Below are 23,236 nucleotides of genomic sequence, written 5' to 3'. Positions count from 1 at the left end.
ATATACTCGTAAAAGGTCGTAATAGATATGCGAGATCGACAAGATAATTTCTCACTCTTCACTTCTTCTCCAAGATTTTGCCTCAACTCCCAAACTTTCAAACACTTCCCACATCACCGTTATACTACTTAGCAATCCATGTCCTTCCCTCTCTACCATCTTGAGTTGGACATTAGGCATACAACTTTCCATCCAGCGCATACTTTTCTCCGAAATCCTATCATCCTCTTTACCCCACCATACTTTAGCAGGATGTTGAATTTGAGAATAGTCAATTGTGTTTGTTACCCTTCCTGCCCCTAGCTCCGTTTTTATTGGGTACCCCGTACCCAACCCAGCACCTGAGTTGGCTGCAGGCTTAGCGTGTCCGCCCTTGTTCAAAACAATAGAAAGTAGATCTGATGTCGTACCAGGCTCACACTCGGCATGGGACGCTTGTGTTAACACTAGCGTAAACGCTGCTCCAGTTGGCGCTTTTGGCCTATCTGGTTCTTGAGTCGGTAAGCTGGGAGAAGCGTGGGAGGCTGTCTTGATGGGAGTAGTGCGAAAAGAAGCGTAGGAAGGTGTGAATTTCATTGAAGGTGGTGGAGGCATACGAAGATTGATTGACATGGCGTCAAAACCTTCGCCAAGTCCAAAACCAAACTCCGCGTCTGATTCCGGATCTGACCCATCTGTACCCGACGGAGGTAGAGGAGTTGTTTCGGAAAGCCAGTGAGGGGATCCGCTCCTGGGTGGACAGGAAAGCGTGGCAATATCACGCTCAGATTGCGTACGAATATTCTTCAATGAACGAAGATTCTTCATTCGATGATGTTTGGAATTTTGATCTTCTGAGACAAAGACGTCTGTCGATCTTGGCCCAAAGAACTTGGAAGCCCTTTTGACCAAACCAGGAGCTTTTGCAAACGAAGTAGATGAGACAGCTGATCTTGAGTCCTCATACGGTCCCTCTTCATCCGATGATGGTGCTGGCGTAATTTTTTGGTACGTAGAAAAAATAGGCGAATTTGCATTGTGACCAACAGGCTTGTATCGAAGTGGTGGAGGTTTGCCGAGGAGATACGATTGTAGCTTCCATTCGGCCGCTGTAGCACCTTTGATCACGCCTTTGGGCAACCATTTGAGCCATTTGTATCCTATTGCCATTATTTAGTTGACTCCCGTTATACCGATGTATAACCTCAGAACTCACCTCCGTCAATTTCCGCGCCAACCCATGGCGCTAATAAATGTAGCTTGCCCCTCACCCTCTCCTTCATCCGCATCACGGTAGCCAACGCATACGGCGCTCCTGCACTATGCGCTACCACTTGGAATTTATCGACTTTCATTTCATTCAACACCCTTTCCACCACCTTGGCCCATTCATGTATGTCTCTTTTATCTTGTGCAATCTGGGTCGTCTTGCCCAAACCCCACCGATCAATACATATCAGCCGCAGATTAAAAGCACGGGCGATATCGTCGAACAGAGCTATGAGGTAGCGTACGCAGCCTAGGCCGAGAAAAAAGATAACAGGATAACCTCTTGGATGCCCCACATCTGCGTAAGAAACGGTGATGGAGTGAGGGTGCGCAATGGTCAGTGTACGATTCAGCTGAGGCGAGCGGAGGTATTTAGCATGCTCGTGAGTCTCTCCTTCAGTTAAATCTGGAGTAGAATTAGGCGTGATGGGTAAACTAAGGCGTTTGGAGCCTTTGGGCGTCTTGGATGGCGTGGACGCTCTAGAGGATGTACGGGGACAAGATTTTCGAAGGCTATTGGCACGTTCAGAAAGCACAGAGCTGTTGGAGACAGAATCATGGTCAAGTTGGTCTAGAAAAGCTTGGCCCATGCGAGCACCCTGGAGTAGGCTGTCGCCATCTACACTGGGATCGCTCGTACTGCAAGTAGATTGTTCAAAAAGGTCTTGATTTTTAACGGTCGTTGGCTGGTTGTAGGAAGCGGATCTCTTGAGAACAGAGTCATCCATCTTGCTCTGTGAAATACGTGGATGTCTACGAGAAGCAGGTGTCTGTGTATTGGCAGAAGATAATGGTGGGGGTGTGTTACTTTGAAAAGGAACAGGAAGAGCGTTGTAAACCGGAGAATCGTTTGCCGCTTTACATGGGGATTTTGGCAGCACACTGTCCCCTTTTGTTTTGTTCTTTGGACCCACTGATATCTGCGCAGCAGTCATGTTTGGTCCAACCGAGCACACTTTCTCTCGCGTTCTCTCAGCAGTCTCTGTCGGACTCAAGCTTGCGGACCCAACTCTAGATAACTTTTGATCGCCTCCATCCGTTGAGGATTGTTCTCCTGGAGTAGAAACTTGCATCGAGTCTGACTTTTGACCTTCCTTTTGTTGCGTTATACCCAGCTCTTTTCTGGCCTTTTCCTTCACAGCGTTCTCGGCCTCCCCCACAGCATTCTTATACCTCTTTATAATATCATCAATCGAAAGCGCTGGAATTTTTTCTTCAGAAGGAAGAGATGGAGCTGGGGAAGGTGCAGAGGCCAACTGAGGCTTGTCTATCTTGTCTGATTGCATCGACGACCTTGGATTGGAAGGGAACAAATCAAGAGGCGATATAGGAGAAAGCGGTGATGACGGATTGGTAGGACCTAAGCGTCCCCTTGTCTTGTCCCGTTTGCGCCATGCTGTCGAAACAGGGCTTAAGTAACTGGAATACCTATTGTCTCTCCTAGGCGAGCGGAGAGACCTCGGGCTCTCCATAAATCCACCATCCTCATTCGGACTGCTTCTCTTCTCATCCTCATCGTCCGATTGCATGATGTAGCATCTCCGTTCATTTGCGGATATGATACTCGCCGTCGTAGGCAGGGAGGGAGGATCATTATGGACTGAATTAAGTTCATCCACAAGCGAATCCATAACTTCAGTCGAAACTGACCCTACTATATCACATTAGCCAACGATGATCCCAACTACAACACTTACAGAACGGTTGAGTGTATAACGCCCCATCCGTGTCTCCGTCATTCATCTCCATCCTCTGAGAATTTCGCGACCGTTCGACTTGGGCCACCCAGTCCTTGGCACGTTCTACGCCAATGACCTTTTGAGATGAGCCGTACCCATGGATGCCATTATCGCTTGCAATGTGGATTGCTGGCAGAAATTTCTCTGGTCGCTTTGAATAGGATGTGGATGCCTTGAGATGTACTGGCAGATTCGTAGCGAGGCTCTCATCTGCAGTAGGATATGACCTGTACGACCCGTGTCTGACTCTAGAGGCAGACATGACTCTCTGTATCCCTGGCGAATCGATACCTATAGCAAAAAATTACAAAAAAAAAGTGATTATAGGATATAAAAGTAAAAGTAAAATATAATGTGTATGTATGTGTGTATATATCTCTATTTTGATTGTTTCAGTATATTAAATACTCACAGATACCATCCTTTTCTCTTCTTTCCTGTTACAGCAATAGTAGTTGTATTTCTTATAGTACTATAACTTATAACATTATCTATATTCATTACAATTAACTAATGCATAAAAGAAAATTCAAATTCTATGCACTCTTGTAGACGCAGCAAATATAAAGTGGAGGCCAATTACGTCCCAAAAATGATGGGCAAACATGCCCGAAACAATCTCTCCTCAGAATTTCAACATTCACATGGATTCCCAACTTTCTATTTGTGTGCCCAATTTCACATATTTTTCTAATCTCAACCACTCAAATCAACATGATTGTAATCGTTATAAACAGAATAGATGCCTTTACATTTGTGTATGCCTAAAGGTTAGACCATCTACTATGACGACAATAGAAGTTCTTGTATAGGTCCTTACTGAAGCAAAGGTAATTGCCAGACTTTGAAGGTACTTTACGACTCGATCATTACACACTGTTGATACTGCAGCTCTATCAAAGGCAGTAGTTTGCTCCTTGTGTCCTCAACATAGTCGTTGGATGGAAGCAATACACCTGCCATCATGAACAACGTATTTGACATTCAGAAACCTGGAATGACACTGGCGTAAATGTATTGTGAAGAATAGTTGATGTGACTTGTAGCCTTTGTCGACCAATTCCATCCTCTCTGATTTTGTGCTGGCTTTTGAAGACGAGATATGACAGGATTGTGCATTGTAAACAAGTTGAATGCAGTTTTGTATCTCAACATTTGTGGCACACGCAGGTTAGAATACAATCGATGGTAGTATTATTGCACGGTTTTGTCAGTAAGCCAAGTTTGTGAACAGTCTTGGACAATTTGCGCCTAGACGACACAGTCATGATTGACTATCATACCCGCCTGATGCCAACGTATACATCACCATATAGATGCCGTTGAAGTATCACCATCAAGGCTATGCGATGATACACTCCTTATCTTTACCGTTCTCCCCTAAACGTCTATTGGATTCCATTTCTCCAACCAATTCTGCGTATTTCACCTGTATGCCAGGTGCAAACGCAAATCGTTGAAAAAACAATACATGAGTCTAATATCCTCATTTGAGCGATTATCTCACCTGCTCAGCTTTTGTGAGAAGTCCCTTCTCATGACGAGCTTTGAGGGCCTTGATCTGAGAGTCGAACTCGGCTTTAGTGCGTCTATAAACGATAGAGAGCTTGAGTGTTAAAGCTAAGAGGTAAAGAAATTGACTCACTTCTCAACTTTAGTTTTGACAAACGGTACTTTGACATCTTTTCCAGCCCGCTTCATCGCTGCTGCTGCAGCCGCTGCCCTCGCATCCAATTTTTGTATTGGCGTGTCCGGATTTGTAAGTGATGTGCTGGACACTGTCGGAGTATTCGACGAAGGCGGAGCGAGCTTTTGAGGCAGGGATAATTTGGAGTTGATAACAGGTAGATGTATAGACGTTGGTATAAGGCGAGACAGTCCATATTTTTCCGTTGCATTTGATGCGTCTGGAGGCTGAAGGGCGATTATTCTTGAAGAGGATGCTGACGGTGAAGGTGTATTGCACGCATGTGCGGTCGCATAACGGTGTGTAGGGCAAAAAACATGTTGGCATGACTAATCATCCCATGTGAGCTTACGACGCCATTGTCAGTCTTGAAACTCACTTCGCAAACCATTTTCGCAACAATCACTTTCTGACAATTCTTTCTCCAACAAATCTCTCCAGCATCTCTTCTTCTCTTCGCCTCGGCCTTCTTACGCTCCTCACCTCCTTGAAATCCAATACAAGTCCCTGACAAGATATGCCGTTCCACAGCTTCATTAGGATTCATACTCTTTGGATAAGGTACAATCTCATTGCACATAGGGCACTGAGGTGCTATTCGGTCAACCATGGATGGTGGAAGAGGTGCCGTACAAGCATGCTGTGAGGGCAAAAAGTGAGGTTGGCAGAACGCAAGATGGCATGCAGGGCACTGACAGCATCATTAGTTATGATTACCCAAGCTAAATACCACTTACGTCGAATGGAAGAAAATCGTGTAGATAGCAGGCATCATGATTACATTCCTTGCCAAGAAACATCATCTCTGACCTGGAGCTCGCGGAGGAAATTGTCATGGCTATGGTTGGGTTGATGAAATAAGACAATTCTGTCTTTTCTTTATATACCTTTTGTATGCTTACTAATATTCTTTATTTATTTTAAATATTATAAAACGACTTGTAAGCGTTACTTATAAAAAAACAAAAGAATGGAATTCGCCACCCAACAATATCAAATTTATATAAACACCCCAGTTAAGATAAGATGTTATGCCACGTGGTTATCCAGAAAACAAGAGATTAAAGATGCGTCGATAATATTTATTTTTCATTTCTTCATTACTACAAAAGTATTTTTACAACCTTTTAATGAAATCACTTTTTCGCCCATTTCCGTTACCATTAACCGGCAGACAATGGTTCTATCTACTGTTTCTGCAAGGCTTGGGAGCAGGAGTGAGTGCATATGCATGACCACTGGCGAAAAGCTGATCCTCGAGACTGCCATAGGTGATTGATGGTGCTGCCAATTTTGGTGTAGCCTATGCAAGTGGGTCTAGGTTTTCTTTCAAGATGTTTGTGACTTGCTAACGATATATAGTGTACCATAATCAGAAAGACATCAAGGTTCGTTCTGTCTCCCTTTGTCAAAAATTCATTATTCGCAAGGTTCTCATCTGACCCGTCCCTCTAGATGTGGGTCTTGGCCAAGAACACTGTTGCAGGTGACTTAGGTGTTACTCCTGTCATCCAATGTCTCGCTTCAATGCTCATTACTTCCACCCTGGTGCATACAGATTTGCATCATAACATCGTTAAGCCGTTGCCATTCGTCTGGCCTCACGTCGAGCATTTACCGGACCCAAAAGAGTTGATCGATAATTTTTTCAAGCACAAGCGCAAGCCTGAGGCAGAAATTGAAAAGGAGGATACTAGTCTTTCTCTCTCGACAGCTTCTTCAGAATATGCAGGTGGAAAAAGCTGGACATACCATCCAAAGATGCTTTTGAGATTTATGTTTGAAGGCACAGAGGCCAATATTCTCTTGTCTCCATTCCGTCCAAAACTGTTCCTCTTCAAAGCGCTTCTCACCGCCGCTCAAGGTGCAGCTATAGGTGTTTTCTTTGGTTTACCTCTTTGGATCATATTCATCATTGTCTTGGGACCTATCTATGGGCACGACAACATGGTAGAGACTGGGTGGAAATGGGCACCTATGGTGATTAAATGCGTTTATGGCGCAATGCTTGGTTGGGTAACCAATCCAGTAATCGCATCACTTGCTCTAGGTAGTCAAGCAGAGAGACACTTGTTGGTTATCGAATATGATGAGGAAGAGGTGGTTACCGGAAATGGAACAGATGGCACCGCAGTTGGGGATGCCGTACCGACAATACAAGAAGAAGATGAACTCGTTCCACCCCAGTTGTCTTCTCATTCTGCCCACGATTTCTCTGCTCTCACCACTACGAATACGCCAATACCACCACTGCAACGCACACGCGCACGCTCCCGAACATCTTCTATCCTTTCCAGACCACCCCTCACGGCCAACTGTTCCGACATGCCCATCATCCTGTCCTCTTCTCAAAACCTCTCTTCATTGACTATTGCTTCGTCTCAGCATGCCAAGGATGACACTCTCACGGCGCCGCAAAGTGCGCCTTTGTTTCAGAGTGGGCGATCCAGAAGTGGAAGTTCAGTTACTGTTCATGCAAGTTCCCCTCCGCAAACTTCTATTCCCATCCTGGGATCTGCACTTTCGATTTTGAATGCCAACACAGCCGCAAGTGGCTTGGCTAGGGCAGATGCAAGGGATGCAATGCCTGTTCCACCTTCTTCCAGCCGCCTTGACTCGGCTTCAATGTCTGCAGGGTTGTTAGGAAGGAGGAGAAACCTTACAATCTCGACGGTGAGGAGCAATGCTACGTTTGGTGCTGGAACAGGAGCAGCCGTTCCAGGCACACCAAACAGCGCGTGGTCCTATGCTCTAGGCGGTACAGGTGGTAAAGCCAGACGTAACCGACCGAGGGCTATTAGCTCACTTAGCGGACACAAGGCTTATAAATCTGCCGATAGTGGCGATGTCGCTGGAGAGGTCTTTCCGGCGACAGCGATGACAAGCGGGAGTGCAAGAGCAGTGGCAGCCTCCGCGACGACAGGAAGGCATGACAGAGAAGAAAACGGAGTGACGGAAGAAGGAAAAGGCGGTGGGAGAAAGACCTTGTGGGATGTCTTTGGGGCTATTCGTAATACTGGATTGTTGTCGGATGCTGCTACCGAAAAGAAAGAAACACAAGAAAAGATAGATAATACTGATTAATAGTCAAAATTTACCAGCCTTATAATCCCTTGCTTATAGTTTAGTTTTGAGTTTTGCACTTATACCCTACAGGATTTTATATATTTCTTTCAAAAATGCCCCTTGTTATTCCATTCCACTGCCACACTATGCACAACATTGCACTTTCTCCATTTCAAGTTCTGCTCGTTAAAGAAGATTTACTGTTACCACTACTTCTGTGTGTCAACCTACATTCCCATTAACTGATGACCCTATTTTCTATTTTTCTGATACCAGTGGATGAGACCGGTGGTCTTGAGCCCAGTGGGTCAGCAACATATCTCACACGTGCATGGGGAATGTTTGACTCACGGAAGAATCGTGGCCCTGCACATCTTTTTCACTTCCAAGTTGTTTCAATATAGCCTTGGCCAAGACTTTGCCGAGCTCAACACCCATTTGGTCATAGGAATTGATACCCCAGATCGCGCCCTGAACATGGATCTTATGTTCGTAAAGAGCAATAAGAGCACCAAGAGTGGAGGGAGTGAGTTTTTGGAACATGATAGAGTTGGTAGGCTTGTTGCCTTCAAAGATTTTAGACTTGACGAGGGCACTGTTCTTGGATTGCTCGGAACCGAGCTCCTGGATGACCTGTTCTTCAGTCTTACCAAAGGCAAGAGCTCTGTTGGGCGATTAGCGAATTCCCTTCTTATGGAAGTAGATAGACTTACTCCGGCTGAGCAAAGAAATTAGAAAGGAGAATTTCATGATGTTTGCCGCCGGAGATAGGGTTAAGAGTTTCTACAGGGGCAAGGAAGTCACTATATAGAGGTTAGCCATTATCTTCATTCATTAAAGCAAGTGTACTTGCCAAGGGATGAGCTTGGTGCCTTGATGTATCAATTGGTAAAATGCGTGCTGGCCGTTGGTACCACTTTGACCCCAAATGATAGGCTAAGTCATCTCATCAGCAAACATCAGCTGGTATAGAGCAAATGAATCTTACGCCAGTCTCATAGTTGACTCGAGAACCATCCTTGGTAACACTCTTGCCATTTGATTCCATATCGCCTTGCTGGAAGTAATCGGCAAATTTTTTGAGGTACTGATCATAGGGCAAAAGGGCCTGGGTCTGAGAACCTTTCGTTCTTTTAAGCATATCATGATTAGTGTCAAGAAGGAAAGCACTCACCATAAAAGTCATTGTACCAGATGCCAATTAAAGCCAAGATGACAGGCAGGTTCTCCTCTAATTTAGTCTCTTTGAAATGCTTATCCATAGCATGGGCGCCATTGAGCAACTCTTGGAAGTTGTCATAACCGATAGCCAAGCAGATGGACAGACCAATAGCGGACCATAAAGAGTATCTGCCACCAACCCAGTCCCAGAATTGAAACATGTTGGCCTCGGAGATACCAAACTCGGTAACACCCTTGGTGTTTGTGGAAAGGGCAACAAAGTGTTTGGCAACATGAGCCTTCTACATTGGTTGAGCGTATCAGCAAGTGCATTGATATAGCATATCGCCATCTCCAGCACATACGTCTTTAGCTTCCTCAAGGAACCATGACTTTGCGCTCTCAGCATTGGTAATGGTTTCTTGGGTAGTAAAAGTTTTAGAAGCAACGATAAATAGGGTGCTCTCCCGGTTGCAAATTTTGAGAACCTCGGCCATGTCCGTACCATCAATATTGGAAACAAAGTAGGTCTTCAAGTCCCTCTTGCTGTAGTACTTGAGTGCCTCGCAGACCATGACGGGTCCAAGATCAGAACCACCAATACCAATGTTAACAATGGTGTCGATCGCCTTACCAGTGTAGCCCTTCCAAGCACCCGAGCGAACGGCGTTAGAAAACTCCTTCATGTGAGCCAGAACAGAGTGGACCTCGTCAACACCAGCTTCAGAGATTTTGAAGCCACCCTTGTCGGCTGGCGGGTTACGAAGAGCAACGTGCAAGACCGCTCGACCTTCGGAAGTGTTGATATGTTTACCGGCAAACATTTCATCTCTGAAAGACTCCACATTGGCCTCACGGGCGAGATCAAAGAGAGTAGAGAGGACTTCATCGTCAACAAGATTCTTGGAGTAGTCAAGGAGGATAGACACGTTTGGGGCAGAGGAGGTGAATGACTTTGAGAGATTGGAAAATCGTTTCGGGTCTGCAGCAAAGAGCTCCTTCAAGACGAGCTTGGAAGCCTTGGAGGAGTGGAGAGACTCAAGTTTCTTCCAGGCCTGGAGTTCTATTATGTAGGTTAGGAATGGGCTGACTACTACGTGTGATAGCGCTCACGAGAAGCAGGTTTTCCAGACATTTCAAAGAGTAAATTTATAGCTTGTAGAAAGAAAGAAGAAGAAAGAAATTGAAAATGACAAAAGAAATCAGCGGAAAGAAGTCAATGTCAGCTCGGTGAGCACAAATAAAGAGATTCGAAGGCACCGTATCGGCCCGATAGGGCGGACATGAACATGGCGGACACGACGGACATGTCTGACTTTACAATTCAAAAAGTTGTTTATAAAATTACAACTTTACATTAAAAATATATATGAAATATCAAAATTCTTATACAATAGAGACAAGTTTTCTATTATATAATGACCATTCCGATCTCATTGCAACCTCACAACACGACAAGACAGCATGAACCAACAAAGCAAGCATCCAATAACGTAGACATGGATGTGGACACGACAGAACCAGTAGAGACTCTCTATTTGAAGCCTGAAGCTTATTCGCGAGGCGATTTGGCGCAGTGGAAATCCTCTGGGAGGTATATGAAAGCTGCGTTGTCGCCTGCTGGAGGTGAAGTGGCTGTATGGGCGACTCGAATGGTATATTTAGTATCATTATTGAGGAAATACAGCTGACGCAACTGTAGCCTTCAGAAGCAGCTTCAAGCAAGCAACCAATACTCTCTCTCTCTGACGAGACGGTGTCTTTTGTATCTCTCAATTCTTTCCCACAACCGTTGGTCTATCTCTATACAGAGTCTCACCTGCTTTTCACTTCATTACAACAAATCTTTGCGGATTCTCGCTCCAGATTCCCATCTTTTGGAGGCGCAGGCGCAGAGTCGTGGGATAAGAGAGGGAATCTTGTTGGACGTCAAGATTTGTTGGGACCACCTGATGCGGAGACGGTTGTCAACATGAGAAGATTGACCGATCTTTATGTTGATCAGCTTGGTGATCTTAAAGCGCAAACGGATACGGATCCTACTTTACGTGACCAGTTTTCTGATGCGTATAATATAATCAACCTGGCGGAGATATTATATCTTCCTGTGGATGGAAAAGGCGAAGGGCTCGTTGGTGAAGAGCTTTTGGACTGGGTAAATGAAGTTGACATTGGTAAGTTTTGTTACTATGCCAACGTTCATCTCTCATGTCATCATAGCTCCGGATAACCAACTAGGCAATGAAATCATGTCTATACAGAATCCATACGACCACCCTTCATTTTGGCCATACATTACACAATCAATCTTACGTGGCTTCCATCTCCCAGCAGCGTCATTCCTCCGCTCGATCTCATCTCATCCATACCAGCCCATATCCAAACTTGCTATCTTATTAGCCCAGCACCTCACCCTGTTCCCTCGCTCTATCGAATCTCGATGGCGCGTTGACTTGGATTTCCTTCAAGCTCATAAACGGTGGCTAGTTAAATTTCGCTCTGAATTCCAAACTTGGTTATCGGGAAAGCCTAGAGGCAAGTGGTTTGACGATGAATACAAGAGGTGGGAGGATGATTTCAGAGGGATTGTCGAGTTGATGGAAGGCAAAACAGAGAGAGTATTGCAGGAAGCTGGTGATTGGAGGGAAGCTCTTGGGGCTTGGGGCATTTTGGTGGATGTGAACTTGAGAAGAGATCATTTACCGTAAGTCTCTTTGTGATAATAGAAGCTAGCTTATAAGTGAACTAGTGAAATAGTGGGGATGATTCTGGAAAAAGTGCCAATTGACAAGGAGCTTACTGACCATATCATACAAGCTTCACTTTGCTCTGCAGACATCGTCAAAGCCCTCATGGGCACATACATCCTCAATCCATGGCTATCCGCCCATCTGTCGGACATTCTTGACAAACTCTCTTTGATCCCAGACGATGAAGAGCATTTCGAAACTTCTCTTCGAGATTATTTCCTTCTTGAATACGCACAGATGCTTCAAGATAGCCTTCAAGGTAAAGCATTTTGGAGAGTGGTTTGTGACTATTTGAATGGCTCGGGTGAAGAAGGGCGGGAAAGACTCGCGGAGTGGCTCAAGAGGGTTTATATACCACTTGAGCAAGATTTTAAATCCAATTCTGACGTGGATGCCTTTGGCCAAGATGAAGAAGGCATGGATGTGGAGCAGACTCTTGAAACGGCGTCAGGTAAAGATGGCGAAGCTGTGAAGCTGCTTGAGGAAGTTCGCTCTGCTTGCTTTGAGTTTAACCTCCCAGACGTGTGGACAGACATCAGTCAAGTGCTTGCCAAGAGATTGATGCATGCTGGCAAATTCGGGATGGCTGCTACATTGGCTCTGATGGGGCGTGATGGGTGGGCTTTGGCGAGGATCGCGGAGAAAGTTATGGAACGTTTCACCATTGCCGGTAAGCGTGGTTTTAAATCAAACGACTATTCGTATGATTAACAAGCATTGACTTTAGGTCCAGAGGAATACCTCAACACAGTCGACACACTTCCTCCTACTCTCTTGTCAGAGGCCCCAGAAGCTCTTGCACAACTTCAGTCTACATCTATCAAAGCTACCAATTTCTCATCGCAATCAGTCATGTCCGTCTTTGCTTCACGCATCACGTTTCTCTCAGAATTCCGAGACTACTTGTTGTTTCTAGAACAAAACGCGAGGGATAATGCCGCCGGGAAAATAGTCAACCTACTAACCAGCGAGATTGCGCCTGTTGATTTCTGGGCAGTCTTACTAGTCGAGAGTATTGATTTGCTCGAAGGCAAGTCATTTTTTCCATTCTGAACGATAGTGCTGACCAACCTTCAGACTCTGAAATTTTGTTCAATTCCAACGAAACCTTTGAGCTTATGCGAGTGCTCCAGCAAGTCCTTGACAATGCCTCTTTTGCACCACAAAATTATCTCGGTCAACTCGTACACTATCTTCGTCGTACAGAAGACTTAATTACCTCCGATGGTGCAGAGCATCCTTTTGGTCAAACACAGAAACATATCCAACAATCAAGCAAACAAGATAAAAATGAACGAGGAATTGAAACTGCGAAGAGAAAAATGGATGAGGTGAGATTAGCATTGGCTAGAAATCTGGCGAGAGCAATGGTGGTATCGGTTGACAGTCCATTCTAACACAATACCCGCATCTTCATCCCTCGGCGCTCTTAAAGAAGCGATGCATGCCCCTCAATCACTATAGGTGATTGATAGCGCACAAGTCAAATATTATGTCCATGATAAAGAGAGTGACTAGTATCAATAGTAAGAAAAATGCTCAGTTGCCATAGATTCATCAGTATTACGTAACATTGACTTTTTCGTCCAAAATCTGTATAGATCTGGACTCTTAATAGATGTAATGGATATCCAAGGGTGGAATTTTTGTATCTTGTATTTCTATTTCGCATTTCTACTTGCATACACAACAACCCCTGTATGGGCACGGAAACGCGTGGTAGCCGTCTGGGACAGAGAGAGAAACGACAGAGACGGTCACGTAACCCACACACTTTTTCCTTTGGCCATTTCCTGACTACTGCTGAAAGGCGAACTAGTAGTGGTACGCGTCTGTTGTGTGTAGCAGAAGAAAAGGACAAAAAGTGCATTGAACTGGAAGAAGCGTGATATGTTGCGAGCTTCTTCGCCCAGCATCACTCAATCCGCACTGAACCCTTCAGCAACCACTCCGCGCTCTTCTGTCACCACATCCACAAGAGTTGATGTCGATAACAATTCTACGCTGACGACCACTCCTACACAAGGGTCTCTTCCAACTCCGTTGGCAAATCCGACAACGTTGAGGATTGACGTTGATTCCCTACCTTCCTTTCCTTTGCATTCTACCAACAGATTACGTTCGAATTCTGCTTTGCCTTTTATTCCTCATCCACATTTGCCTACAAGGCAACCGAGACATTTATCCATCGTGACAAACGGGATAGATCATTCACAACAGCAGCAGCAAGGACAGGGTCGCTCATCAGCAACATTGAGCGCGACAAGTCCGATTGAGGGGGGAGAGAGGTATGGCCATTCATTGGGCCCAAGGAATCTTGTGCGGGGTGAACCTCCTCTACCTCCTCCCAAATCCCCAAACCGTCCAAGAGCAAACACCGTCTCCGACCAACCGTACCCACTCGATTCGTCTACCTTGGTCACATCATCTATCGCACCTACAACTATTCAGATGGCTATGTTAAACGGTAATGAACCAATGGCGGCGGCAAATATGGAAGGAGGGGAAGAGGTCGTCAAGTTGATCAAACAGGTTTTGGAAAAAAGTGATGATGATGGTGATACACTGGATCTGAGCAGGAAAGACATTGCGAGAATCGACCTCGAGGCTGTCGAGATGTTCAAGAATGGAGTTGGCAAAGGCAATAAAGGTGTCTGGAGGTGAGGCTTGACTATTGATGGACGCCTACATCTACTAATACAAGTGTGAAAGACTGGCATTATCGTACAACTTGTTAAGAGATTGGTCTATAGTAGACTCTTTTGCAAAACTCAGCCGGTTACGGTATCTAAATCTTAAAGGCAACAGCTTTTCCCAGTTCCCACCAGCAGTGAGTGGAATGACGAGTTATGGTGGTCCACGAATCAAGACTGACTCTTGCAGATTATTCAAATGCCAGCTTTAGAGATTCTGGATTTCTCCAAGAATCGGATTACATGTTTTCCTGAACAACCAGGACACCTCGTCAAGCTAAAAGTACTATCCTTGACAAGTAACAAGATCCGTGTGTTGCCGTCATACATGATGGAGTTCACAGTTTTGAAAGTGCTCAAGGTTGACCAAAACCCTATTGAATGGCCTGTAGGTTCCGTGTATTTTGGCCCAAAGCGGATCTGACTCTCTGTAGCCAAAAGATGTACTCGGGCCCTTGTGTGAGACTTCATCGCTTGAAGGTAAGCCTGGTGCTTCCTCTAGGAAGAAAAGGACCAAGGAAGAGGACCTGAAGACTTGGATCGACGGAATGAAAAAGTGGATGAGCCTGCATGTCTCTGAAGGCGCAAGAAGGAGTGAGGAAGTATACACTGCATCCGAGTGAGCAATCAGCTTGTGACATTGTTTGTAAGCTGACTATTGGATAGAGAGGAGCTTTCTAGTGCAACATCATTTGACACCCCGGCAAATGGCGAACACTGGCCAGAAGAGGTTGAAACATTTTCCATGATTGATCCTTCCTCGCAGAAGGCGGCTCATCTTGTTACCGCATCACGAGAAGAAAGCCCTCGAACTGAATTCATACCTTGGCAGAGAAATGTACCAAACACGCGATCGGAAGATTCACTGTTACATTCATCGTCACCTGGCTTTTCTCCTCACGTGAAACACTCGAGAGATCGCTCTGCTTCTTCTTTCACATCGACACCATCATCATCCACAGACGCTTCATTACATTCGCGCACTCCTTCCACCAACGCGTCCCAACTACCTCCTTCTATCCCTGGCCATAACCGGGGTGGTAGTTATACACCCGCTCAACGAAATTCTGGGCAAATGAGTGTCACGTCGAAGAAGTCTTTACCTGACTTGAGGCAAAGTCACGCCAAAATTATTCAAGAACGACGAGGGGATGTTGGCGACGAAAGACCCGTTGACTTGAGTCTCAATGTCCAGTCCAGGCCACTCAGATCACCTCCTGTGTCTGCTGGGGTCTCCTCTGCAGGGTGGAACCAAGAGCGTATGGCGCGAATCATAGGCCGCAAGGGCTCTGTGGACCTTTTGCCTCGTGTGGGAGAGATTCGAGAGTTTGCAGAAAAATCTTCTGCACAGGAAACACCACTCATTGACGAATCACGCAATTCATACTTTCGTCGTCTATCCACACTTCCCACATCAACCATCTCAAAAACAATCCCACCATTTCTATTGAAATTCGTTGATGCTATTCGAGGAATACTCTTTGCCCTTTCTCAGCTTCATACCGCCCTCCGACAGTTTCTCGTATTCGCAGTAAATGAAAGAGTTACAGGTGTTTTTGGAAGAGTGATGGAACCTGCGGGCACCTATCTTAACAAACTCATTAACGCGCTCGATCGGTTTGATTCTATGTCTCGTCGTGGAACTCCTCCAATCCAGGCAATCAAGGATGTGTTTGACACGACCAAGGAAAGCGTAGCAGTTTTTGGTAAGGTTGTTGCTGTCGTCAGGCTGCAAATACCTGCTCTATGGGGATGTGATATCCGATACACACGTACCCTGCTCGTCAACGTTTATGGTGCCATGGCAGAAGTGGCTACCTCTTGGAGACTAATGGCTAAAATATTACCTGAAATCAAGATGTTATTTATGGACGTGCCTTCGCGAAGTGTAGCAAGTGGACAAAAAATAACATCGTCTGGGCCTTTTTCGGGGCGAACACCAATATCACCCATTATTGAACGGAGAGAATCACATTCACCACAGCCTGTTATGGGCTTCTTACCTCTCAATATTGATAGCACATTGCCTCAAGACGGGTCGCCTACTGCACCTGCAGAACGGCGCAGAGCGCAGGCTGCTAGGTTGGGACGAGAGAGACGGCAGGCGGGTTCTTATTCAAGTCAGGATGTAGAAAGGGGTATGATGATGGGATCACCTCCGTTTAAGGTTGGTGCTTATGTGGGGCCAGAGTTTGGAGCACACAGAAGAGATGGATCAGGGACCATACATTTACCACTGCCGGAAGAGGATGAGGTGCAATTGGAATTACCAGCCATTGCAAATTATACTTCTCCATCATCAGGTTCTACACCCAGGACATTTTTACAAGGTCATCAACCATCGTTATCTTCTGGCTCAAGTCATGCGCTACATCCCCCGAGAAAACTGTCTGTTGATGTCCGACCACCCACACCCGCTTCTGCGACATTGTTTGACGATGACTTGTTAGATGTAATTGAGACGGCAACAGATGTCGCTTTTACTTCTTGGCTCAAACTTGCTGAAGAAGTTGGTGCAAGCTCACCTCCCTTGAGCCGTTCTTCACACATCAAGAGTCCCAGTATGAGCAGCTCAAGTAGTCAGGGCCATGGACAAGCTGATTCTACTAAGATTCCTTCATCTAATCCTCTTCCTCTTCAGTCTTCTCATGCTCGCCGTCCATCGACCATGTCGCCCAAGCATCACGCCGAGCTAGTGCATTATCTCTCTGTAGCTGAACAACACACTGCAACATTACGAGAATCCCTTATGCGTCTCCGGGCCACTCCATCTCTGCTCCCTATCTCGTCAATTCCGGATGATGCCCAGCAATTTATCAAGGTTGTAGTCAAAGTGTCGGAGCTAGTCAAAGCCATGTCATTCTCCCATCCTTTCCCTCCAATCATAAGACAAACTATAGGAAAGTTGACACAGGCGACGAGAGAATGTGCAATTCTCATGCAAGTGAGCTCGTTGAGGCCGGCTCAAGGGACACCCGCAATTGTCCCGCCCTCTGCGAGATCGTTTAATTCGGGATTGCTAGCGTGATTGGACTCGGTAGACTGAGAAAAAAACGAAGGTGGGAAGATGTGAACGCAAAGAAAGCAGCATAGAAGGAAGACAGGCTAGGCCATTTCGGAATATCACCCATGAATCCCCTTCATTTGCTCAGCCGATTAGGCAGGTTGGACAAAATTCCACATCCCATCCCGACATCATGCCTTTCCAATTCTTCCTCATTGTGTACCTCGGACCAACTCGAAACCAAACTTGTAAAGGACAAGAAAAACCCCAGGAAAGGACACTGGCAGTCAAAACACTTCAACGTGCAGGACATGTATAGTGAAAGGAAATTTGGATCTTTATGATTTGACATGTGTGAGGAATGTCTGATAATCCCTTGTACAACAGTAATAACTTGACTCACATACATGACCGAGTCATCACAGGTGAATTGGGAGCATTATTTTGGTTTTGTCAGGAATACATAGGTTATACATGCCTACATGAAAAACATCTACGATATATATAAGAGCTGCAAGCGACATGACTATGGGTTATCTCTATCTGTCGGATCGTTTGCATTCACCGGCAAAGCTCCTGCAGCCTGCGCTTCTTGTTTTATCTGCTCTGGCCTAAACATGTAAAGGTCAGTACCGATAAACACCTGCTACCGTCAAAAGACACACGACTTCCAAACGTCCTTGGTTGCGTGCATCAACTCATACAGCTGTCCCATCTGCTCCGTACTCAGCCCTTCAAAAGTGCTCGCATCAAGCTTCTTCCCTCGCCATTGACCAGATTTCTCCAGCGACTTTTCTTCTGGTGTTATCAACGAGCTTTCCACTTCATCTAGATAGAGCTTCCACTGGGTCAAAAAGCCAATGATGTGCAAGGGATTATCGGTTTGGCGAGTCAGACGAAATTCCGATTTAACATAAGAGTCTCCCATATATCTCATCTCTGGTGGTAAAAGACGGTGAGCACGAAGAAGACGACGATAGAGTCTGGTCATCCCGTCAGACGCTGAGCTCACGACGGGCATAACTCACGGGATGGGAGGCATAAGCTGGACAGATGCCTGGGAGACTGAGAGCGGGAGAGCGCCTGAAGTGCTTGCCAATAGGCAAAGAGAGCTTTTCATGCTGCTTGGATAAAGCTTTTGCCATGAAAAGGTGTTTATAAAATGAAAAGATGGAATTATCTTGCTACTTGGGTTAAAAAACGATGACGTAACGACTTATCTCATCCGGCGGAAATATCGGACAAATGGCTTTAACTGAAATTATGACATTATCTTTTATTTTATTATTTTTATTTTTTAAATGTATGTATATCTTTCATAACCTCTTTTCTTCTTTTCATCCATATCTCTACATATACACATTCAGAGCCTGAAGCAAGATGGTAGGTCGTCGCTCTACACCCACGACGGCTTTCTTCGGCTCTCTCTGTGACGAAATGCTCCTCTTGATCGGTTATCGTTTCCGATCTTTAGCATCTTGCAGCTTTCCCAAACCTATACATCTTGAATCTATAAAACGTTGACATAGTTTAGATATTGAGAGGCTCATCTGGCTTCACTCGCTCACTTCAAGGTAGTGTTACAGGAATCAAGCATCTCAACATGACTACACGAGACTATACTGCAACTCCAGCCGGTATGGAGAGGATCAAGGTCAAGAATCCGGTGGTGGAGATTGATGGAGATGAAATGACGAGAATTATCTGGAAAAAGATTAGAGAAGAAGTGAGATTAGACATGGCAAGGTGATGGCTGATGTCTTGCCAGCTTATTCTGCCTTTTGTTGATGTTGACCTCAAATACTATGATTTGGGCATGGAGAATCGTGATGCTGTGGGTGTTGTTTTGTAAGAAACCAGGTCATGTTTTACTCATTCGTCTAGACCGATGACAGGGTTACTGTTGAGTCTGCCGAAGCTATCAAAAAGTATTCGGTTGGAGTCAAGTGCGCTACGATTACTCCTGATGAGGCTCGGGTCAAGGAGTTCAACCTGAAGGAGATGTGGAAAAGTCCAAACGGTACTGTGCGTAGCTGTCTTTTCCGCAAGATTTGTCTAATAGGGGTGGCAGATTCGAAACATTTTGGGAGGAACAGTATTCCGAGAGCCCATCATTCTCAACAAAATCCCTAAACCTATCCCGGGATGGGTCAAGCCAATTTGCATCGGTCGACATGCTTTCGGTGACCAGTACCGTTCTACTGACTTTATCGCCCCCGGTCCAGGAAAGCTTACACTCAATTTTACTCCCGCTGACGGAGGAGCGCCGACCGAGTTGAATGTCTATGATTTCAAGGGAAAAGGTGTCGCCATGTCCATGTACAACACCGACGAGAGTATCTATGGATTCGCCCATGCGAGCTTCAAGATGGCGATCAGCAAGAGCATGCCTCTGTTTATGTCGACCAAAAAGTAAGTTTTGAGTGGAGTTGGAGGAACTGACGTCTGGGGTAGCACCATCTTGAAAAAGTACGATGGACGATTCAAAGACATTTTCCAACAAGTCTACGATTCTACCTACAAGTCTGAATTTGAAAAGCTTGGAATCTACTATGAACATCGACTCATTGACGACATGGTGGCTCAGGCGGTTAAATCGTCTGGCGGTTTCGTCTGGGCGTGCAAGAACTATGATGGCGACGTGATGGTAAGCGCATCGCACTCCATGGCACCATTCACTGACACCATGGTCAGAGTGATATTCTTGCCCAAGGCTTTGGTTCTCTTGGTATGATGACCTCTGAGCTCATCACTCCCGACGGTAAAACGATGGAATCAGAAGCAGCCCATGGTACTGTCACCCGTCACTACCGCCAATACCAGGCCGGCCAGGAAACTTCCACCAACCCGGTTGCTTCCATCTTTGCTTGGACTCGTGGTCTCGCCTTCCGTGGCAAGCTTGACGGCACCCCTGAACTTGAAGCCTTTGCGAACGATTTGGAAGCGGCCTGCGTCGAGACAATTGACGTTGACGGCATCATGACCAAGGACTTGGCCCTTACCATGAAGGGAAAAGACATGATTCGACAAGACTGGGTCACGACCGATGTGTACATGAAAAAGGTCAATGACAAGTTGGTCGAGAAGCTCAAGGCAAGGCATTGAATGAGAGCCTTCGAGATAATCTTATCTCTGGAAGATACAGATTTGTCCATAAAGAGCTGATATTATAGTTTACTTAACAAAATTAAGTCAAATAACTTATTTTGAATCTTGATACAAATTTATAAACGGTTTTTGTATTTTTCTAATTCACAATCTGAAGTTGCAAGATGAACCTCCACATCTATTAAATTACGTAAGATGAATATTTCTTTAAATGTCTATTCAAAAGTTGTTAAAGTCAGCTTTATTCTTTCTTTTTAAAGAAGAAAAGTCAAGAAAGAGATTGAAAGATGGTCAGCATATCTGCTCCAGCGTCACTCTCTACATTCCCCCAAGCTCACGCTTCCAGCTCTAAAAATCCTCATCTCTGGATGAACAATGTGGTAGGAGACTCAAAGAGCGGTCTGGTCGGTGTTCAAGGTGATGGTATCTGGATATACGACGTGGGTTATTTTATAAGTATGGCTTGAGTTTAAGAGGTGCTTGGCTGACTAGGATTCAATATTTTATCTGAAATAGTTGACTACACTTCGAGCAACGACTTCGTTTACTGTACCCCCATCGACAGTGTTTACGACCGCTCCTATCAGTTTTTGGGCTAACAAGTCGGTTGGCGAGGCTTCACAGATAAAATCTGGGTATGACAGTAAGAATGGAATGGATATCGACGGAGATGGTGAAACGTCAGAGAGGGAGGAGCCCACGAAAGAAGTAAAGGAGAGGACAACAGCTGTGGGGGTGGGTAAAGAAGTCTGGATCTGGAAAGGGAATGAAGGTGTGAAGACGGTCGCACGGGTGAGCTTCAAACTATAGCGACAGCTGCTATCTAGGCTGACTATCATTAGATAAACAAGCCTGTCTTGGGACTACATCATCTTTCATCTACCTTGAATTCAATACTTGTCGTTTCGTCTTCTTCACAATTTTTCATTCTCTCTGATTCATTCGAACCGCAATCTTTGACAGTTGGTTCATCACAGTGGTCCGAGTTGCTAGTCTCCAAGGTTCTTGCTGACGACGACCCGGAGAGCGTAAGATTATGTGTAGTGGATGTGACAGGGCGAATAGAGGTGACTAGAATCTGGATTCAAGCAAATCGAGTGGAGACAATTAAGGAAGGAAAGATTGGTGCCGGCAAGTTCGTTTTTGGAGATATAAGTGAAGATGGTGTTATCAGTGTTATTGGTCGGTTGTGTTACATTCTTGAAATTCATCTGTTGACCGTCAATTGATAGACAACCAACATAACCTCTACTCTACATCCCTTCAAACCCTCTCCTCACAGGCTTCCCCGCTCAAGCTACTTCATCCCTCCCCAACATCTCGGCTTCTTTCCCTTCGCTCGCCGACGCTTCCCCTACTCCTGCTTTCTACCAATCACCCTACTCCTTCTCTCCTGCTCATTGTCCCTTCTTCTTCTATACCTGGTGTAATTTCAATCACTCCCCTCTCTTCCTTCTCTTCATCAGAGACTATTACATCCCTGTCTATCTTGTCTCACAAAGGGAGTGTATGCATCGTAGGCATTGTCCTTTCTCATCGGCATGCAAAAGAAGAGTCTTCCAGCGGAAGATCGGTGCTGTACATTTGTGAAGTGGTCATCCCAGAACGAGGAATTGGTGTTGCGTCACTTTTAGGAACTAGATCGACAACCGAAGAGTATCTCCAGTTTGAACAGAGCGAGAAGCAAAAGACTGAAGGGGAAAAGAGACAAGATGAAGTTATCAAGTCTATAGAACAAAAGATCCAAGCCAAAGACGGCAAAGGCGCCAAAAAAGCTTGGACAGATTATGCTGTGAATACGGTTTTAGAAGAGAAATTTGTCAAACGGGTTTTAAACTCTTGTTTTAGCGTAGCCTTGACGGGCGAAGGCAAATCTAGAGGCTATTACGCACAGGAGTTAATGAGAGATATAGTAGAACGAGGAATCGTGCGTGAAGGCATGTGGAAGGATAGCGTTGTAGTGGACGGGCTGTTACCTCTCCATGACTGGGTATGTTTTGCCCTTACGTTACCAAAACAATCCGCTTACGAGTCAATAGGAAACAATTCAGACCGTCCTCAGCAAGAGCAAAACCATTTCCTCGTCGACACTCGTTACTCTCATTACCAAATCTTTTGAGCACAACTCTAGCGACATGCCTCTGCGGCAATTACTTGCTCTTATTCTTGCTCTTCCCCCTCCTGGACCGACCTACAGATTCGATCTGCACAAGACCCTCAGTGTACATGTCGCTACAGCCGTTCTAGACATTTTCACAGAATGGTTGGGAGCGCATGTCGAAGCGTCGTCAGATTTACTCATTGGATGGGATGGTTCGGTACCAAAGCCTCTTGAGAATGGTTTACCAAATGTACAATCACTCATAACCCACTCTTCCCTCCTGCTTGACGCACACCTCACTTTGTTTCTCTCCCATTCACCCTGTCACCCTATCCTCGAACGAATGCAAACTTACCTTGATCCTCTGATACAGATGCAGAATGAATACCGCCAGATGCGAGGCCCAATTGAAGCGCTTTTAACACTGGCAAGAAGAGAAGCTAGGAAAGCAGAAGAGAAGGCGCAGAAGAAGGGAGGCAAGAGGGGAAAGAAGATAGCTGGGGAGAGGTTACCAGAGCAAGTGGTTGGCAAATGGAAAGTAGAGGAAATCACTTTTTAGATGGGTTCTGAATTTGTTGTGTTATGAAACATTGCATGCATATATAAAGTGGAAGAAGGCAGCAAAAATAAGCAATATAATCAAAACTATCAAAGAGCAATTGATACAAAGACCTGTAGA

The 23,236-nt window shown here is 45.4% G+C and overlaps 9 protein-coding genes across 9 annotated transcripts; 5 read left to right on the top strand and 4 right to left on the bottom strand.

Moving 5' to 3' along the window:
* Positions 1 to 51: 51 nt before the first annotated feature.
* Positions 52 to 3,249, bottom strand: L203_101878 (uncharacterized protein; the record flags this gene model as incomplete). Its single annotated transcript, XM_066211309.1, has 3 exons — positions 52 to 1,139; positions 1,196 to 2,899; positions 2,946 to 3,249. The coding sequence occupies 3 exons, from the start codon at positions 3,247 to 3,249 to the stop codon at positions 52 to 54; spliced, it is 3,096 nt and encodes a 1,031-aa protein (XP_066067406.1).
* A 1,080-nt stretch (positions 3,250 to 4,329) lies between these two features.
* On the bottom strand, positions 4,330 to 5,510 carry L203_101877 (uncharacterized protein; the record flags this gene model as incomplete). The annotated part of the gene is made up of 5 exons (XM_066211308.1): positions 4,330 to 4,416; positions 4,495 to 4,576; positions 4,633 to 5,003; positions 5,054 to 5,365; positions 5,412 to 5,510. The coding sequence occupies 5 exons, from the start codon at positions 5,508 to 5,510 to the stop codon at positions 4,330 to 4,332; spliced, it is 951 nt and encodes a 316-aa protein (XP_066067405.1).
* Positions 5,511 to 5,804: 294 nt separating this feature from the next.
* L203_101876 (uncharacterized protein) lies at positions 5,805 to 7,758 on the top strand (the record flags this gene model as incomplete). The annotated part of the gene is made up of 4 exons (XM_066211307.1): positions 5,805 to 5,891; positions 5,946 to 5,985; positions 6,037 to 6,062; positions 6,130 to 7,758. 4 exons carry the CDS (start codon positions 5,805 to 5,807, stop codon positions 7,756 to 7,758), a joined length of 1,782 nt encoding a protein of 593 aa, XP_066067404.1.
* A 233-nt stretch (positions 7,759 to 7,991) lies between these two features.
* Positions 7,992 to 10,036, bottom strand: L203_101875 (glucose-6-phosphate isomerase; the record flags this gene model as incomplete). The annotated part of the gene is made up of 8 exons (XM_066211306.1): positions 7,992 to 8,033; positions 8,092 to 8,404; positions 8,454 to 8,543; positions 8,594 to 8,676; positions 8,729 to 8,862; positions 8,915 to 9,203; positions 9,267 to 9,964; positions 10,015 to 10,036. 8 exons carry the CDS (start codon positions 10,034 to 10,036, stop codon positions 7,992 to 7,994), a joined length of 1,671 nt encoding a protein of 556 aa, XP_066067403.1.
* A 283-nt stretch (positions 10,037 to 10,319) lies between these two features.
* Positions 10,320 to 13,048, top strand: L203_101874 (uncharacterized protein; the record flags this gene model as incomplete). Its single annotated transcript, XM_066211305.1, has 6 exons — positions 10,320 to 10,556; positions 10,604 to 11,075; positions 11,122 to 11,605; positions 11,651 to 12,321; positions 12,379 to 12,681; positions 12,729 to 13,048. 6 exons carry the CDS (start codon positions 10,320 to 10,322, stop codon positions 13,046 to 13,048), a joined length of 2,487 nt encoding a protein of 828 aa, XP_066067402.1.
* A 493-nt stretch (positions 13,049 to 13,541) lies between these two features.
* L203_101873 (uncharacterized protein) lies at positions 13,542 to 17,372 on the top strand (the record flags this gene model as incomplete). The annotated part of the gene is made up of 5 exons (XM_066211304.1): positions 13,542 to 14,311; positions 14,364 to 14,481; positions 14,535 to 14,732; positions 14,779 to 14,963; positions 15,011 to 17,372. The coding sequence occupies 5 exons, from the start codon at positions 13,542 to 13,544 to the stop codon at positions 17,370 to 17,372; spliced, it is 3,633 nt and encodes a 1,210-aa protein (XP_066067401.1).
* A 502-nt stretch (positions 17,373 to 17,874) lies between these two features.
* Positions 17,875 to 18,468, bottom strand: L203_101872 (acetate non-utilizing protein 9, mitochondrial; the record flags this gene model as incomplete). The annotated part of the gene is made up of 3 exons (XM_066211303.1): positions 17,875 to 17,959; positions 18,014 to 18,331; positions 18,377 to 18,468. The coding sequence occupies 3 exons, from the start codon at positions 18,466 to 18,468 to the stop codon at positions 17,875 to 17,877; spliced, it is 495 nt and encodes a 164-aa protein (XP_066067400.1).
* A 260-nt stretch (positions 18,469 to 18,728) lies between these two features.
* Positions 18,729 to 20,453, top strand: L203_101871 (isocitrate dehydrogenase, NADP-dependent; the record flags this gene model as incomplete). Its single annotated transcript, XM_066211302.1, has 7 exons — positions 18,729 to 18,731; positions 18,883 to 19,074; positions 19,117 to 19,182; positions 19,233 to 19,373; positions 19,420 to 19,760; positions 19,803 to 19,995; positions 20,043 to 20,453. 7 exons carry the CDS (start codon positions 18,729 to 18,731, stop codon positions 20,451 to 20,453), a joined length of 1,347 nt encoding a protein of 448 aa, XP_066067399.1.
* Positions 20,454 to 20,743: 290 nt separating this feature from the next.
* L203_101870 (uncharacterized protein) lies at positions 20,744 to 23,116 on the top strand (the record flags this gene model as incomplete). The annotated part of the gene is made up of 5 exons (XM_066211301.1): positions 20,744 to 20,896; positions 20,973 to 21,248; positions 21,299 to 21,638; positions 21,689 to 22,446; positions 22,496 to 23,116. 5 exons carry the CDS (start codon positions 20,744 to 20,746, stop codon positions 23,114 to 23,116), a joined length of 2,148 nt encoding a protein of 715 aa, XP_066067398.1.
* Between the last annotated feature and the right edge of the window lie 120 nt (positions 23,117 to 23,236).

The sequence above is a fragment of the Cryptococcus depauperatus genome, chromosome 2, assembly GCF_001720195.1.
Source record: "Cryptococcus depauperatus CBS 7841 chromosome 2, complete sequence".
NCBI lineage: Eukaryota > Fungi > Basidiomycota > Tremellomycetes > Tremellales > Cryptococcaceae > Cryptococcus > Cryptococcus depauperatus.
The sequence above is the reverse complement of the archived record's forward strand: the minus strand, read 5'-3'. Positions and strand labels throughout refer to the sequence as shown.